The following is a 19,172-nucleotide window of genomic DNA, read 5'->3' as shown; positions in this document are numbered from 1 at the left end:
ACTTTTTTAAGTTACACAACACCATGGTCAAGGGACCTTTCCCATTGTGGCCACCACAAGCGGCAACTCAAAGAAAAAGATAAGTGAGAGACATTAGGTTTAGGAAGGGGAAAAACATATATGTGAGAGAGGTGATGGAAGAGAGGCGCGACTTTTAAGGTTTAGTTTTAGGAAAGAGGGAAATGAAAATAAATAGAGGGAATTTAAAATCAAAATTCTTGCCTGTCAATTGTGTTTTGATTAAAAAAAATTTAAAAAAAGACAAACTGTCGTGAAATGACTTTAAATCGACGCTGAATTATGGTATATTACGACAATTATAAGAACCGCCTTACTAACAGCCACAAAGTTAAATACAGAGGCAGTTGAACTCAAACCATCGTGAATCGACAGTCGCGAATTGACTATTTTCTTGTAGTGTTCACACGAGAGCCCACTGAGTATGAAGGGTGAATAAGGTACAGACCCATGTGATAAGAAATTCCCCAAGAGAAAGTGGGGGACGGTGAAGATCGAACTCATGACACCGATCCTCTGATACTATATAATTAAAAAACCAATTCAACCCAAAAATTTAAACTGGTGGGTGATGTTACATCAATAATTTTTATATATCTAAGCAAAACACCCACTCTTATAGAAAGTGAAATAACAAGAGAGAAGAACAAGAGAAAATGGAAAAGATGGTTTGTGAGTATTTGACAGTTTGAAGTGAATTAAAAACAAGGGAAATCATTATCTCCATCTACATGAGATAAGAACTTTTTCCTACACAAATTCGTTTTCCGTGCCAATTAATTTTTTTTTCTTTTTTAATTTAAAATGTGAGACCCACATTTAACTTATCTCTACTTTTTTTCTCTCCTACTATCCTACAACATAAGAAAATATGCACCCTTAAAACAATAGTATTCAATTACCAAAAATAAAATAAAATAATAGTATTCTCTACGCTGCGAGCATATATAGCGAGATAGTTTTAATGTTAGAAATATTGCAATGGGATTGTATAGCAGTTGATAGTACTGGAGACCCTAAAACCTTACAAATTAATGAGAGCATGATTGCAAACAATTATGCAAATGTGTAACAACATACACACAAATAAGTTTGGTGTTTATAGATATGAATGAGAACAACTGATAGGTGATTATTTTTATGTCCAGAAACAAGGCAAAGGTTAAGTATATCTTTTTTGATCTTGTGCTTAAATTTAATTTTGCATTAGATAAATGGGGAAATAAGCTCAAACTCGAGATCACTACTATGATACTATATCAAGTAACTGATTATCCCAAAACGATTAACTTGTTTGGTGAAGACACATGTATAATTTCATTATATTTTTTTAAAAAACAACAAAAAAAGATACAAAGGGCGACATTAAAAAAAGAAAAGAAATTCAAAACAAAGAGACAATATTCGAGCTTAAATACCCTTCTTGCGTATAAGAGTTGATATCGGTCTGGGAGTTCAGATATATATAATTGTTTTCAAGGTTGGTGAGGATAAAGACGAATAGGAAGGCCCTGGGCAGGAATAGTCATGGGATTAACGATAGTCTTCTCATCAGGAATAACCTTATCCCACTTAAACCTCTTCACTAAGTTGTGCATGAAAACCAGTATTTCCAATCGTGCATACTCTTTTCCGGGACACATCCTTGGTCCTCCACCGAATGGCACATAAGTGTAAGGAGCTAACCCTTTTCCTTCGAATCGACTCGGGTCAAATTTCTCTGGCTCCGGAAAGCACTCTGGATTCATATGTGTCGAGTTTGCACTCCAATACAACTGTTTGAGCAACAAAACAGTTAAATAAACTCAAACTAGCTACTTGCATTAACATTTTCATCTATATTAGATTTACTTCTTTCGGGAGGATTAAAAAACCAGGCAAAATTCTTGTGAGATAAACAAAACAGATGTACCTGTTTATCATGCTATGAACAAGACTAATTAAGGATGTAGTAAAAAAATTTAGGACTATACTTTCATGGATAAATACTTTGACAAATTCTAACCATAAGCCATCAATTAAAACAATAAATATGTTTTCCAAAAAAAAAACATAAATATTTGGTAAAAAAATTGAAAAAGAAGAAGATCATTATGAATATATATTTGTGCTTATAAATTTTACGACAGGTAAAAACAATGTAATTTACCTTCCAGCCTTTAGGAATTGAGAATCCATTGAAGACAAAATCATTGATAGTTTCCCTGAAAGCTCCTGGGAGTGGAGGGGCAAGTCTCATTGCTTCACAAGCAACATTCCACGAGTATTTCATCTTCTCCACGTCACGCCAATCCAGTAACTCACCTGGAGATTTCGATTTTGCAATTTCCATTTGCTCTGAACAAATTGAAGGATAAGAAAAACAGATAAGTATATAATATCATAAACAATCACGGTAGTCATTTAATGAAAATGAGAGATGGGAAAACAGGGAGAAAATAAGTAATTTGATTAATTGCACAATTTCACGCTGACTTGTAGAAAGGAACATGTGCTATTAATTGCACAATTCATTTTTTTAGTTGTGGTCAAATCTCTCATTTTTTCTAATTGAAAAAAGTTCAAGATCCTCATCAAATTACTGGAAAAAAGAGAGTTAACGACATGGCTATCTATGACATGACACATAATGGGCACACCGTTGACCCCTTTTTTTGGGTTTATCAATATCTCCCCTCATAGCAGCTGATAGATTATTATTCTGCTTGGACATATGTGGAGTGAGATGGAAATAAGCACGAATCTCGATTTGGTTAAAACCTTAAACCTCGAAGTGGGGTCTTCATCCAATGATTTAATTATTTGAGTTTATTTAGTTATTAAAGAAATATTATTCAGTAAAAAATTAGATAATAAATTGACGTGTTTTCTAATTCTTAGATTAATGAGTAGTTCAATCACTTCATCTTATCCAATAATTACCCTTAAAGGAATTTATTTTGTAGAAAATATGGTTATTGTTTTTGGGCTGTATAACAGTGCTCTTAAATTTAATACAAAATATTTACAAAAATGAAAATCCTGTATTTTACTTAGCATAGAAATTAAAAATAATGTACAAGAATTCTTTTTTGCATGTGTATATGAAGTAAGTATATAATAATTGAAAACAAATTTATAAACTTATAAATACTTTATTACTCATATGTATTTAGGATGTTGTCATAAAGCAGGTAGAATAAAATTAGGAGTCTCACTTACCCTGATAGACACGTTGATAAATCTTTGGATCGGCAAGGTATTTGACAATGGAAGTGCATGCAGAACTTGCAGTGTCATGGCCAGCAATCAACAAGCCAAGAATCTTGTCTGCAATATCACGCTCAGCGATATGTTGTCCGGTCTCATCGCATGAAAATAACATGTGAGACAATATGTCTTGTGTTGGTAAGGCCTTCCCTTCAGCCAGATCCAACTTTCTCTGCTTTATGATCTTTAAAAGCTCCTTCCTAATGAACTTTGAGGCCCTTATTGCTTTGTTGAACGGTGTTCCTGGCAAGTCTATGGGCATTGACATGATTCCGGGGGGCAACAGATTGAAAGGTTCTGCAAACTTTGCTACGTGGTTTGGATCCTCAACGCTCATGAACAAACGACAAGCCAACCAGAAGGTATACCTATGGTGAGAGTACGTCATCGAACACGCAAAAAAATAAATAAAGGCATGAAATAAAATTAATGCATAGAATTAGGCAGAGGCAATTAATTAATTAAACAAAGAGCATAGGTATTAGGTTCCATTTTGAATAGTTTGAGTCAACTATATTATAAAATTAATTAGTAAAACAAAGAGTAGAGGTTCCATTTTTTTAAATACTTATGTCAAGCATGTCATATTATTGGGTAACATGTCTCCTCACAGCCATTCGGCTTAGTCAATCGGAATCTGGGAGGGACTAGGTGGAGCCCAAACTCATAAGTAATTCTTTCCGTCATATAGAAATTTATAGTTGCAATCTCTTTCCCGTATATATATACACGTAACCACTCCAAATCAAAATTTACGACATTAGGTGAGGCTATAATAAATTTTTGGGTTTGAATTTTCTCCTGCGCAATAGGAGGTATCTTTTCTTAGGTTGCAGACTCAAAGATGTTATGCGTCCCATCACAGTAAATAAAAAAGAAAAAGAAAAGAGGAGGCACTTATTTTTATGTATCTGTAAGAAGAATATTGTCTCTCTTACTACAGGAGAGATATATTCTCCTAAACTTTTTTTATATCTTTCTAATATATATCTAAGAGGTTTTTGGGGTTGAAGCATGATATTGCATAGGATCATTTTTAGTTTATCTTATACTTACTTAATTCTATTACAAAGTGAAGGGCGATGATGATCGTATTAATCACTTAATTACTCTAACTCTGATATTATGTAAAGAACTGCTTCAACCTAAAATCTTAAGGCACTAAGGGCCTGTTTGATGTGATTCATAAGATCTGATAGTATAAACTTATACTATATGTTATGACTTTTTTAGTTGTTTGGTGTGATCATCTTATAATATAAGCTTATACAACAAATCAATCCTTTAATACATCAAAATAATATATAACTTAATCAGGTCTAAAGGGAGTGAGATTACGGCTGATAAAACGGTTGATGTATTAACTAACTAGTACAATTGTCAAGAAATTAATATATTATTTTAATATCAATATATTAAAATAAAAATTAATTCTTCAATATATTACTTTTTAAAATATTGGAGATTTTTATTTTTATAAATTTTTGGACACACTGATCAATAGAATTTTAATAAAATTAATAATCATATGACATATTTAAAAAACTTATATAATTTTTCTATTAAAGAGTACTTTTGTCAAAAATGTTTATTTTTATCCTATCTAGTATTTTTGTCAGAAATATTTATTTTTATACTATCTATCCGATCTTATTTTGTACTATGCACCAAATATGCCTTATGTAAGACTATATTAATAATTTTATATATTTCCAATAATAAGTCTTTAGTTATGAATTTTTTTATCAAATAAATAATTGTAACATGAAAAATGCAAATTAGAATTTTGCCCTGTTTTATAAAAATTTATGGTTCCACCGTTAAGAATGGAGAAGGATCCGTTTACAAACTTTTTTTTTTTACAAATTTACAAATTACATTATGTCTGACTAGTAATAAACTTTTTTTTTACAAACTTTTTTTTTACAAATTATCACGGACCCAATTTAATCTCATGTTAGTCTTTCTGAGTGACTAAATTGGATCTTCTTTGAATTTTAGGGAAATCCCGATGTGAACTAACTATGTCTATTTTGAATTTTAGAAGAATCACATATCGACGTTTTTTATTATGGATTAAAATCGGCCTAGTAATTTTTTTTTTAGGACCCAAAAGGTACTTAATTTTTTTTTCTTCTCCTTATATGGACCCACATGAGTTTTGTACAGAAATAATTTTACGAGAAAATTTAATCCGAAGAAATATTAATAATGAATAATCACCTCTTGGCCAAGAGATATACGGTGACATGCGTCTTGTTCTCCCAGTCGGAAGCAAAGTGCCTTTGGGCAATGGTGTCCATAATGCCAATATAACGTTGGAGAGCTTGAGGATTCAGAAGCTGAGGGAATATCTTTCTCATCTTTTTAGCTTCTTCCTTAGAACTTGTTTCAAGCGAAGTTGGGAATATCTTGTTAACGTTGTCAGGCCACCATGACACAACGAGCTTGTTCTCGTTAGAAAACAAGAACTTGTTGCATGCAGAACCACAGAACATAACTGTGGGTTCCCCAATGATTGAAGTCTTGAAAACTTGGGAAGAGTACTTCTTGATACGTTCATATATGAACTTTTCTGGATGACCTTTCCACCCGGTGGACAGGAATTCAAGGCTCTCGCCGATCACCGGATACCCCATCTTTCCTGGTGGAAGGTTGGGGTCAGTGAACGGAGACTTATGCATGTAAAAAAGGATCAAGAGAGTGACAACAAACATAAGCAGAATGGTGAGATACAAAAGCTCCATTTTTCTTTCTCTATTTTGTATGAAAGAGGGTAATGAGCATAGGTCTTAGGTTTCTTGAAATTTATAACCACAAACCCTTCTTTTTTTATTCTCAAAGTCAAACTGTCTGTGTTATTGAAGAAAACCTCCTTGTGTTGGAACACGTCATCACCCGCGATTAGGCATGCCCTGACGCATGCAATACAGCCATTAGTAGTGTGATTTGCGCACCAAAATGTGTGCATTACTTATTTTAAGGATGTTGAATTAGTAGTGTTTTCTGCGCACCAAACTTTGTGTATTGATTAGTAGTGTGTAAACATTATTTTTATGCATTTAATAACACAGACGAGACGACTTATTGCCATAGAATGTGCAAGGAAACTTTGGTCTATACGTTAAGAGGTAATTAACCCCTTTAAAAAAGTTATTAATTATAAGTATCTTTCGATTCATTTATTGTCGATGCATACTGTTGAACGACGCGTAGTGTAAACAAGAGGAAAACAATTTTATCTATTTTTCTAACGCCGTTTTCAAATATCTATTAATTTAAAGGATTTTATAAGAGTTATGTTGTAGGAAAAATGATTGTGTAACGTTATAGAGATTTGTTTTGTGTGCCGTAATTTTTTTTTTTTGCTTCAAAAAATGTGGACCCCACAAAATATTTTGTGTGTTGAAAACTTTTTTGTGTCATGTTAAATGATAAATGCAAACTCCTAATTTAAAAGCAATTAATTAAGTACTCTTTTCCAATAGGGGGGCTCAACCAAATCCGGATATTATGGAACTGCTATCTCTCTGACAACTAATATATTTAATCTCCATATTGTTAGAATTTCATTGTTAGAATTTCACCCTACACATGCTCCGGATAATATACAGGAGTATTCCTGAGAGGTGATCTTATTTTTAAATACCATATAAGCACGACAAAGCTAGGTTGTTACAAATTAAAACAAAAAAAATGAAAAGCAACAAAAAGATATCAGGATAACATTAAAAAGGGGAAAAAAACCAAAAATACAAAAAGGAGAGACAACATTTGGGCTTAAATTTTATGCTACTTTTAAATGTTGATTTTGGTCCAAACGTTCAAATATAATCGTTTTCACGATTGGTGAGGATAAAGACGAATAGGGAGGCCTTTGGCAGGAAAAGCCATTGGATCAACAACAATCTTCTCATTAGGAATAATCTTATCCCACTTGAACCTCTTCACTAAGTTGTGCATGAAAACTAATATTTCCAATCGTGCATACTCTACTCCAGGGCACATCCTTGGTCCTCCACCGAATGGCACATAAGTATAAGGAGCTGGTCCTTTTCCTTCAAATCTACTCGCGTCGAATTTCTCTGGCTCCGGAAAACACTTTGGATCCATATGTGTTGAACTTGCACTCCAATACAACTATTTGAGCAACAAAACAATTAAATAACTTCAAACCTACTATAACAATCCCATATGAACTTGCCTTAGCATTTTCGCCTAACTAGTATTTTCTTCTTTTGCTAAGATGAAAAGATAACCAAAATTCTTGGGGGACAATTAAAACACGTATTAAGTGCAAAGATAAAAATGTTCAAACTCTCCAATATACCCCAACAAGGACTAAGGATGCATACAAGGATAATGTTTTTCATGTTATGATGGATAAAATCATTGATGGATAAATTTTATAACGAGTACAGGGTGAAAAAAATCATTGTATACAACATTATCCTTATATATTTACAAAGAGGTTGTTCCCGAACTTGCAAGGATAAATATTTAACAAATTCTAACCATAAATGTACCGCAAAAAATTGATGAAGATCAGCATGCATATATGTGTGCTTATAAATTTTATGAAAGTTTTAATGTAATTTACCTTCCAGCCTTTTGGAATTGAGAATCCATTGAAGATAAAGTCATTGATGGCTTCTCGGAAAGCTCCACGGACTGGAGGGGCTAATCTCATTGCTTCACAAGCTACATTCCACGAGTATTTCATCTTCTCCATGTCACGCCAATTCAACAACTCTCCTGGAGATTTTGATTTTGCAATTTCCATTTGCTCTTATAACAAATGGCAGGGAAAGGAAAAAAGATAAGTATATAATATCATAAATAATCACGGTAGTCATTTAATGAAAATGAGGGATGAGAAAATAGGGGAAAAATAAGTACTTTGATTGTACATGCAATTTCACGCTGATTCGTAGAAAGGAACAGGTACAATACGTACAATGTTTTCTACAATAAATTTCCAACAAGAAAACTAGAAAAGAAAAGTCAAAGCCTAATTGTTACTTTTGCAAGTTTTAGTTTGTTTAAATTGCTTAACATTTTGGAAAATCAAGATATGATTAAATATTTTTTCAAACTTTATTTTTTATCTCCACTGAATAGAATGATATAACTCTAATGGAGTGAGAGAGAAATAAGAAAATGGACTTATATTTTTCAAAATTAAGTTGGGATTATTTTTTGACTTTTTCATTCTTGTACAAATCTTATATAAAATTATTTTGAAACGAAGGCTGTACATTGGAAACTCAAAAACTTAGGGTCATTGTGTTTTGGTTTTTTTGTTTTTAAAAATGTTTTGTAGAATAATTATAAAAACAGTTGTTTTTTTTTTTATGTTTTGAAAGTTAAAAACTAAAACAGAAAACAAAAACAACTCAGACACATTCTCTAAATTTGATTCTAAAAACAAAAAAATAGTTACATTTTTTAAAACTTTTTTACAAAACAGACCTTGCCAAACGAGTTTTTTTATTTTTTTTTCTGAGAACTAAAAAATTGTTTTTAAAAACAGTAATCAAACAGAGCCTTAACTTTTCATCTATTTTTGGCTGGCCCACCCGATTGGGACAACTCTTAAGAGCCCCTTCTAGATCCTTCTAGAGGGCAACATGAGATCTCTCTTCTTTTCCCCCTGGCACTGTTGTCCCTGTACACATATAGGGTTTCAGCATGCCTGGCTAGGAGATATCTCTCTAAATATTCTCTTCACACATTGAAGGGACATTTTCTTTTCTATGCAACCTTCATGTTGTTACTATGCTACAATGGATAGTTACCTTGGCCATCTTCACCCCCGCCCCCCCCCCCACCTCCCCACCTTTTTTTATCTACAGCACCATGGGAAGCTTGATTAAGGTCTTGGTCTCTACCATTGTCATTATGAACACCCATATATTAACATATTACACCCTTCAAGTGTACATTTATGAACCACAATCGATCTGGTTCACAGCTAAAACTTCACACTCTTAATTGAGTAACCAATGACGTTAGATACTTTCTAGCAAACCTTAGTTAAGATTAATGTTTCTCAAAGGACTAATTAACTTACCAAAATGAAAATTTTAATACAGTATTAGCGTAAAGTTCTTTGTCTTTTAACATTTGTCTTAAAATTTTGTACTCACTGGTGATTGAAAATGCTTAACGCTTATATAGTGATTATAAGCTTGATCTGATCTATTTTTTAATATTCAAAAGACATGACATGACATTAATTTATTACCTTTTTTTTTTTTAGTATCAACTTATTACCTTATTTAAACGTATCAAGTATTACAAGAAATAATATGATATAGGTTGTTTAAGTTTATAGATCAAACCTTTTTAAATATAGGTCTATGGATTTTTTAAAATAGAATTTCTTTTAGGTTTGAGTTTTTTCCATTTTATTAAATATTGTAGGCCAAGTTTAATGTAGGCTGGATGCTGAGCGGCCGGCTAGCTAGCCTGTTTATTACACACATATATATATACAATATATTTTCATATTTCTTTTTTGGTTGTTTGTTTACATGAGTTATTTAAGATTTATGTGTTTTACTAATTAACGTTGAACGGATGTTAAACTTTTAAATCAAAATAATTATTTTGACTAACCGTGATAAGGTTATGTACAAAAATTACCTTCAACCTGTCCTATTAATTGAGATTTAATGAGAAGTGTTATATATATATATATATATATAATTCATCATCGATCGATCGAGACTACTTTCAATCATGTTTATTGGGACACCACACAACTTTGAATCTAATGTACAAGAGGATTAACAGGCATGTTCCATTAATTTTTTCTCGCGGCCATCTTTACAATATTTTTATTTCACTAGTTTTTTATTTGAGTTGATTTAATTATTAAAAAAATTAATACTAAATGAATACAAAAAATTACAGAATAATTGACATGTTTTTCAATTCTTCGATAAATGAGTAGTTCTTAACACTTCATATTATAAAACTACAATTACCTTCAAATTTCTTGTTATTGTTTTTCGGCTGTATAATCGTGCTTTTTTTTTTTTTTGGGTAAACGTATAATCGTGCTTTTAAATCTTATGCAAAATACTAACAAATACATAAATCATTTTTTTGGGTATGAATATTATAATTAATGTACAAAAACTATTTTTTGCATGTGTCTATTACTCTAAGCCTCTCTCCGTTTCTTTCTGTCTCTTGGTGTATAAAAGTTTGAAGTAAATAGTGGCCAGCACGTAATACTAAATACGAGGAATATCTCCTCATTAAATATTGGGTATGAATTTGTCAGTGAAATGTAAATTATAAAATTAATGTGCCTTCAACTATGTTTTAATTTTTTATTTTTTTGTACATACCTACACCTATGTTTTAGGTTGAAATGCTTTGAATTATTAGAGCCTCCGTGAGAACGAATTCAAATTTCACCGCACCATATTAAAAATTAGTAATTAATGGAGGAGCTTTTTAGCAAAGAACTTATGTAAAGTCACGTCAAAGAATTTATATTATATTTCTCTGACATAATTAAGTTAGTATCGGACTTTAACAAATAAATTAAGAAATCAAGTGGAAGAAAAAATTTAGAGACTCACTTACTTACCCTGATAGACTCGCTGATAAATATTTGGATCGGCAAGGTATTTGACAATGGAAGTGCATGCAGAACTTGCAGTGTCATGGCCAGCAATCAACAAGCCAAGAATCTTGTCTGCAATATTATGTTCACCGATATATTGTCCATTCTCATCGCATGACATTAACATGCGAGACAATATGTCTTGTGTTGTTGAGGCCTTCCCTTCAGCCAAATCCAACTTTCTCTGCTTTATGATCTTCAACAGTTCCTTCCTAATGAACTTCGAGGCCTTTATTGCTCTGTTGAACGGTGTTCCTGGCAAGTCAATTGGCATTGAAATGATTCCTGAAGCCAATAGATTGAAAGGTTCCGCAAATTTTGCTACGTGGTTTGGATCCTCAACGCTTATGAACAAACAGCAAGCCAACCAGAATGTATACCTATGTTGATAGTGTTGGCGAAAACAAAAAATAAATGAATACGCGTAAGCAAAGGCAAATTGACTAACTAAATAAAGAGCATAGGTTCCGTCTTTGAAAGTTTTGAGTCAACTATATTAGGTTTTAAGTCAACTCAAAGTTCTCAAGCATAGTTATCATAATCATGTTCTTGATAAATATAGTCTCACATTGGTTGTATGGGCAGTTAATGTGAGGTTTATAAGGCCTTAGGCACTCCCACCCTTTGAGCTAGCTTTTGGGGTGGAGACCTCAAAGTTGTTAACATGGTATCAGAGCCTTCGAAATCACACCGCCACCTTTCAAGCCCAGTGAGCTCTTGTGTGAGGGGGCGTGTTGAAAAATATAGTCTCACATTGATTGTACATGTGAGGTTTATAAGGCTTTGACACTCTCTCTTTGAGCTAGTTTTTGGGGTAGTGATCTCAAGGTTCTTAACACATGGGGGTTCTTAACACATGAGGCATGAGAATACAGTGTTAATAGCAACATGTTTGGATCATCTCTTTTTTTAAGTTAAAAGCTACAGTACAATTTTAAATTAAAGCTACAAAAAAAAAAGCTTAAAAATTATTTAGTGATTACATAAAACTTTTAACTTAAAAATTATTTAGAAACTCAAATTTTATTTGAAGAAAAATTAATAAGAGCTTAAAAAAAAGCACGAAGTTTTTGACTTTTAACTTTTTTTTCATGATTTACCTCTTGGCCAAGGGGTAGACGGCGACTTGCGTCTTGTTTTCCCAATCGGAAGCAAAGTGCCTTTGAGCAATGGTATCCATAGTGCCAATATAACGTTGGAGAGCTTGTGGGTTCAGAAGCTGAGGCAATATCTTTCTCATCTTCAAAGCTTCTTCCTTAGAGCTTGTTTCAAGCGACGTTGGGAATACCTTGTTGACGTTGTTTGGCCACCATGACATAACGAGCTTGTTCTCGTTAGAAAACAAGAACTTGTTGCTTGCGGATCCACATATCATAACTGTGGGTTCCCCAATGATTGAGGTCTTGAAAACTTGGGAAGAGTACTTCTTGATGCGTTCATATATGAACTTCTCTGGATGACCTTTCTTCCCTGTGGACAGGAATTCAAGGCTCTCGCCGATCACCGGATACCCCATCCTTCCCGGTGGCAAGTTGGGGTTCATGGACGGAGACATGTGCCTGTAAAAAAGGATAAAGAAGATGACAATAATCAGAAGCAGAACGGAGAGATACAACAGCTCCATTTTTTTGTCTCTATATTTTTTTGTGAAAGTGGCAATGGACATTTATAGGGTTCACGGTCGGGGTGGATGAGGGTACCATTGCTCAAGAGTTAAAAAGTCGTTAAATGTTGTTATAAAATTTTAAAAATATAAGTTGATTTTTATCGTTATATTATCTTCTCACTTTTTTAATTTTTATTTTATTCCCTTTAGTGGAGATGTGTAAAGATAAGGGGAAAAAAAATTTAAGAAAAAAAAAGTACTTTTTTAACTCTCTAAAGTGACAAATAATTTTGAAACAAACTAACAATTCTAAAAATGACAATTATTTTAAAACAGAAGAAATATATTATTTTCAATAGTATCAATTTTTAATTTACAAGCCTGCTAAAGATAATATCTTAGAAGCGCAACTTTTTCGTTTTCCAAGCCAAACTCTTCGTTATTGTCATTGAACAAATCAACATGTCACATGCCATACAGTTATTAGTGGTGCTATTTGCGTACCGTATTTGTGCGGCTATTTGCATACCGAATTTGTGCATTATTTCAACATTAACATCAATGATTTCGAACTATTAGTAAGTGTCATTTCATGCATTTATAACACAGATGACTTTTAACGGCTTAGGTACGAGCAAGAAAGTATCATTTCAAACATTTATAATACGGAAGACTTTTAATTAACGGCTTAGGTTGGAGTAGAGGTGGCACAACGAGCTGTTTGTCCCGCCCTGCCCAAGTGTAACGCCGGACCTATAACATTTTACACTAAAAAAATAAAAAAAATTCAACCCGACGAATTGGTGGGTTTGAAAAACTCAGCTCACCCTTCCCCGTTTGGCAGACTAGCCCAATAAACCGAGCTCGTTTTGTCACCTCTAATTAGTGGCAAGTATCATTTAATACATTTATATTACGGAATTTTGACCATTGTTCCCCTAATAAAAATAAATATGATCAATATGCCCCCGTTTTAAACTATATAAAAATTCTAACCTTTTATTAAATCATCACACAAATCTATTCCTGTTTGATCGTTGATTGAATTTCATACTCGAGTACGTAACTAACACACCCGAGTAAATTTTGTGGGATAAAGCTGAAGGCATGTGTCATGATTTTCTACTCGAGTTTGTCACCATGATACTCGAGTATGGAACTAGTTACTTGAGTATGAAGCGCTTGTACTCGAGTAACTCATAGACAGAAGTCCCAATATAAGTGGGTTTCAGCCTCAATTTTTATTTACTCATTTTCTACCCCAAAATCTCACTCGTTTTTAATCTCTATTCCAACTCATCAAAATTGTATTTCATCCTGGCATCTCTAAACCCTTAATCTTGTGAAATCATTGTCATTACACTTACATATTCTAAGTTTTTTTCAAAAATCTGAACCCTAACCAAACCCTAATATCAATTTCGTGTGAAAGATGAGCTTAAGTTCAAACACTTATGTTACACTTATCTACAACAATGGGAGGCAATTTGAAGGTCCAGTGATGCACACTTTGAAGGAAAAATGAAAACGATAAAAATCAAACGTGGCACTATATATAATGAACTCAAGAGGAGAATTCACCAAAAGCTGGGGCTCTAAGGTAGCCAATGCATTCATTGCTTGATAGCTAAGTACGAGATTATATATAGTTTGTTACAATACAATATACTACATTGGTAATGATGATGAACAGAGGCAGATCTACCTTAAGGAGAAAGGGGGCAAGTGTCCACCCTTAAAATATGATGTAAAAATATAAAAATATATTTCTTTAAAAATTCAAGTTTTTCCAATTTAATTTTGGGGTAGGATATTGTAACAACCAATTAGGGTTATTACCAATCTTATTACGAATCAATTTCACTGTTAGATCGATTATGTTGATCCAACGGTTATATTTATTTTTATCTTTGTATGATTATGATTCTCCATATTTAACACTTTATATTTATTTTCATCTTTGTATCGTTATAATTTTTCATATTTAATGTTTTTACATTAAATATGGGAATCATAACCATACAAAGATAGAAATAAACATAACCATTAGATCAACATAATCGATCTAACGGTGAAATTGATTGCTTTTACATTAAATATGGGGATCGTTATGAGAGTCATTAAATAAAAAAATGCAATGACTCTGATTTGTAAGCATGTGACATCATTGATTTTTTTTTTTATTTAATGACTCTCAGATGAGGTATCAAAAGATCCTATCTATATATATATATATATATATATATATATGGCTGAGTCCAATCAATACGGGAAAATATGATATCTCGTTTTTATGTATACCCCTTGAAAATAGCTATCAATTGAAAAGTAATCAAGTCCTTTTTCGTAACCAATTCTAACACGGCTCAATATTCTTCACTAAGCCCAATTCTTCAAATAACCGCACGTTATGATTGCTTAAAATCTACTGCTAGTATGATTGAGTATTATCCTGGACTTGCCAAGCTGTTTGGGTTATTTGTAACTTTTTAGTATTGAAAAAACAGAAGCTGAATGCAGATCCTTGCGGACTAGTTTGTGTTGTTGACGTGTGAACCGTATCAACTCTTGCGTACATGTGACATAAATTATCTGACAATGGATTAATTGATTAGTTTGTACAAATTAAATTGCTTTTATTATTTTTCCATTGTTTAATCATTTTATTAAATATGAATATTCATATGCCAGCAGCTTGATAGCACCTCTACTGATCTTAATTATCTTTTTGAGACGAATCAGAATTTTTTGGTATTCCCACGGGTTCGACTCTTTGAGCCGCCTATGAGACTAATCCAGAATCCGGATGCGAGTCCAAAGATTACGATACTTATGCCCCTTTGCAGATGGTGTTGATGGGATTCGAACCGAGGTCCTTCCCACCATCGACTCTTTCATAGCAGCTCTCTGCACGTGAATCATTAATTTTACGAATTCATTACCATGAAAGGTTTCGATTCAGTGAATAGAGGAGCATGTGTAGGTTATGAACTTCTCAAATTATTAGGAAAAGTGAGCCAATATGGGAACAATACCAGTGTTTAAAAATCTGGCCCGACCATCGAACCGGCCGAGGTCAGGGGTCATGGATTCAATCGGAGGGTTACAGAATCATTATGCTGACCCGGTTTTATATATTAAAAAAATATAAATGTATATATCCTATATGAAAATATTAAAAAACAAATCATCAATCATTAAAGATTCAAAACATATTTAATATAATTCACCAATTATAACCACAAGTCAATATTATATAACCTAATTAAAATATCAAGATATCAAAGTACAAAACTCATATTCTGATGATACCAAAGTATCAAGATACCACAAGTCTAGGTCGTTGGGAGAAAAGAGAACGATTAGATTTAGGTTTGCAAGTATTTTTATTTTTATTTTTTACTAAAATGACGTTGTTTCATGGAATTTTCTTTAAAAAAAAATGCAGTGACCCCCTTTGACCCCTCTGACCCGGGAGTCACTGAAACCCAGTGGGGTTTTCGGGATCGGAGGGGTCGATGTGCATATAGGGTCCAACTTGTGACCCCAACCCTCAAAGGGGAGAGGTCAGGGTTGACCCGGGTCAACCCAGGGGTGGGGTGGGGTTTTAAAACACTGAACAATACTACTAAAAAATGAAACTTTTTCGACGAAAATTTTTCGTAAAAAATGGTTAAAATACCGTCAAAAATAAAAATTTTCGACGGAACTATCAACGAAAATGAAGCCGTTGAATATCTTTTCGTGGGTAATAATTTTTTCGATAGAATTAGAGATTCCGTAAAAAAATTTCGACAGAATTAAATAGTAGAAAATTTTTGACGGAATAATTTCTGTGGAAAATTTCGACGGAAAAATAATTCCGTCAAAAATTTTCGACATAAAATGAATAAAATTTCGTCGAAAAATCTTGCATTCATTTTCGATGAAAAATAAATTCCGTCGAAATTTTTCAACGAAAAAAGAATAAAATTCAGTCGAAAAATCTTGTAATAATTTTCGATGAAAAACAAATTCTGTCGAAAACAATTGCCTCAGTTTTCAATGAAATTGCTTTTTTGTTGATTTTCTTTTTAATTTATCTCTAAAAATTAATACTCATTGATGTTTTGCATCTGATAAACAAATATAATTAAAGTAAATAACATATCAAAATCATATGATCTTAATATAATTATGTGTGCAAAAGTTCATGTTATAAACTAATGAAAAGAGTCTTATATATACAAAAGTCTCGTTCAAAAGAGACTTATATGTATAATTGTCCAAGACATATGCTAATCAGAAGAAACATACATATACAAAAGTCTCTGACATATACTAATCAAAAGAGTCTTATATGTATAAATGTCCAAGATATATACTAATCAAAAGAGACATGCATATACAAAATTCTCTGTCATATAGTAATCAAAAGAGACCTATATATATATATATATATATATATATATATATATATATATATATATATATATATGTCCAAGACATATACTAATCAAAAGGGACATACATATACAAAAGGCACTATCATATACTAATCAAAAGAGTCCTACATCTATAAATGTCCAAGACATATACTAATCAAGAGGGATATACATATACAAAAGTTCATGTCATATACTAATCAAAGGGACATACATATACAAAAGTCCCTGTTATAGACTAATCAAAAGAGTCCTATATCTATTAATGTCCAATACATATACTAATCAAAAGGGACATACATATACAAAAGTCTATGTCATATACTAATCAAAAGAGTCTATGTACAATAGTCTATGTCATATACATCCAAACAAGATACAAAAGTCATGCTGGTGGATGACCTGCAAGATCATGGTCATCACCTAGGTCTTGAGATAGGGGCTGAGTCTCGTCGTCATCCTTAGTATCTAATAATACCTCAGGAAACCTTCGCATAAGCTTCTCCATTTTTTTCATTCGCCTTTGCATCATAGCCATAAGACTATCCTGTTGCTCAACCTTTTTCTCTTGTTGTGCAGCCCTCTCTTGTTGTTGTGCATCCCTTTCTTCTTGCTGTGCAACTATACCCTGTAACTGCGTAATCAATGTGTGCATCATGTCAGGCTCCTGCTAGGACACTCCAAGTAGTAGCATGCTGGAGAACCGAGATTGCTTATATGCTCCTGCCCGTGTACCTAAACCGTATACTCGTCCTTTACGGTTAATCCCACCAGTTGCCTGCAAGATTAATTCATTGTCCAAGGCAGCACTGCTAGCATCCTCTCATGGAGTGACCTGACTGTCTCTCTCTTCCCCCAGTCTTGTAAAGTCATCCTAAAATTTACATAGAAAGTATTGATGTGTTAAAGTCAAATGCATTAAAACTAATCAGCTTTTGAAATTAATATAATATTGTAAAAATCAATAATACTCACTGCTATTGCCTTTGCCTTGTCATTGTACCACCTATCACGATCATCTTTAGATGTGTGCCTACTGCGTGATATAAAACATAAAAAAATAGGAACATAATACGCTAAGTATAAGAAAAAGGCTTATCATTTTAATTACTACATGTATATGCAATTATAAATATTCTTACCAACTGCCTTGCATGCTCAGTAAATGGAATTGAACCTCCAGAATGTGAAGGTCCTCAAATTTGGACATGTTCCTCTTATTTGCTTCAGCCATTTTCTTTCATTTTTCATCAGTCCAATGGACCTTCAAACCATCAAGTGCATTTTGGGTCATCTAAGACATATCGCCATTTCCATTTCTTATCAAATTTATGGGATTTTTAATTATGTCTGTGGCTTTAGTCTTGTATGTTTTATCAAAAAGATACTGATCATCTGACAAGCATTTATATTTTTCCTACGAGGATTAAACATGATAAAAAGACAACTTAGTAAAAATATCAACATTAACTTGAAAAACCTTGAATTATACATAAATATTAATATGGTCAGGTTTGAAGGGCAACGTTACCATCGATTTGTTGAACCAGTTCTTCTTGACGTCATCTGGCACTGCCCTATATGTAAGCCATAGACCATCATAGTTGCGTTTGATTATTTTTGTTATTTTGCGCATTACATTATATGGTTCTAAGCTGAAATACATTGTCATGTGATTATATTGACCAATGCATTTAAATTATTATCAACACTTACATCAAGATGTATTGAAAAAGTCGGGCTTCGTAAATTTCCAAATGACTTTTCGGAATAATATTTCCAAGACAACATCACACTATATATATGATGTTTGGATATTTTCATAGAGTTTAGGATATTCATACTATCACTTTTTTTTACTATCAATTCACTAGAACTCTAATATAACTATGTACTCCGGGTATTACATTAAAAAAAATTTCTTTATTTTCTCTTTAGAAACTTTTCAGAAATTGACGGCTAAAAAGTGAGATCCAATGATGATTAAAATGATAGTGGATTACTAGTAAAAAAATTGGTACTAAAAATATGTTATCTCTAATAATTAACAAATAACTAAAATTCCCTGTCAGACAATGTACCAAGAACAATGTGGGCTAATCAAAATTGATTACTTCCATTTCAGTGCTTGTTTACAGTTATTGTATTTGTTTTGCTTTATGGAAAGTTCTTTAACTTGAATTCATCTCAGGTGTCTTTCCTCTCGTTTGCTACTTTAATTATCAAATTAAAA

The 19,172-nt window shown here is 32.6% G+C and overlaps 2 protein-coding genes across 2 annotated transcripts; both read right to left on the bottom strand.

The window, feature by feature from the left end:
* Nucleotides 1-1,493: 1,493 nt before the first annotated feature.
* LOC133309199 (beta-amyrin 28-monooxygenase-like) lies at nucleotides 1,494-6,014 on the bottom strand. Its single transcript, XM_061509944.1, has 4 exons — nucleotides 5,491-6,014; nucleotides 3,220-3,635; nucleotides 2,168-2,355; nucleotides 1,494-1,793 (listed from the first exon to the last, which is right to left on the bottom strand). Exons 1-4 carry the CDS (start codon nucleotides 6,012-6,014, stop codon nucleotides 1,494-1,496), a joined length of 1,428 nt encoding a protein of 475 aa, XP_061365928.1.
* Nucleotides 6,015-6,847: 833 nt separating this feature from the next.
* Nucleotides 6,848-12,533, bottom strand: LOC133309177 (beta-amyrin 28-monooxygenase-like). Its single transcript, XM_061509910.1, has 4 exons — nucleotides 12,010-12,533; nucleotides 10,874-11,289; nucleotides 7,868-8,055; nucleotides 6,848-7,407 (listed from the first exon to the last, which is right to left on the bottom strand). The coding sequence occupies exons 1-4, from the start codon at nucleotides 12,531-12,533 to the stop codon at nucleotides 7,108-7,110; spliced, it is 1,428 nt and encodes a 475-aa protein (XP_061365894.1). The 3' UTR covers nucleotides 6,848-7,107.
* Between the last annotated feature and the right edge of the window lie 6,639 nt (nucleotides 12,534-19,172).

The sequence above is a fragment of the Gastrolobium bilobum genome, unplaced genomic scaffold (genome assembly GCF_033153095.1).
Source record: "Gastrolobium bilobum isolate Gb01-03AN ecotype WA unplaced genomic scaffold, APGP_CSIRO_Gbil_v1 utg7600, whole genome shotgun sequence".
Taxonomy (NCBI): Eukaryota; Viridiplantae; Streptophyta; class Magnoliopsida; order Fabales; family Fabaceae; genus Gastrolobium; species Gastrolobium bilobum.
Note: the sequence above shows the minus strand (reverse complement) of the source record. Positions and strands in the feature narration are given on the sequence as shown.

Coding starts and splice junctions, on each gene's coding strand:
- LOC133309199 (XM_061509944.1), bottom strand. CDS start 6,014: ATGGAGCTTTTGTATCTCACCATTCTGCTTATGTTTGTTGTCACTCTC. Junction 3,636..5,490: donor GTATATCTCTTGGCCAAGAG/GTGATTATTCAT, acceptor CTCTCACCATAG/GTATACCTTCTGGTTGGCTT. Junction 2,356..3,219: donor TTATCAACGTGTCTATCAGG/GTAAGTGAGACT, acceptor CAATTTGTTCAG/AGCAAATGGAAATTGCAAAA.
- LOC133309177 (XM_061509910.1), bottom strand. CDS start 12,533: ATGGAGCTGTTGTATCTCTCCGTTCTGCTTCTGATTATTGTCATCTTC. Junction 11,290..12,009: donor GTCTACCCCTTGGCCAAGAG/GTAAATCATGAA, acceptor CTATCAACATAG/GTATACATTCTGGTTGGCTT. Junction 7,408..7,867: donor CAATTCCAAAAGGCTGGAAG/GTAAATTACATT, acceptor TTGCTCAAATAG/TTGTATTGGAGTGCAAGTTC.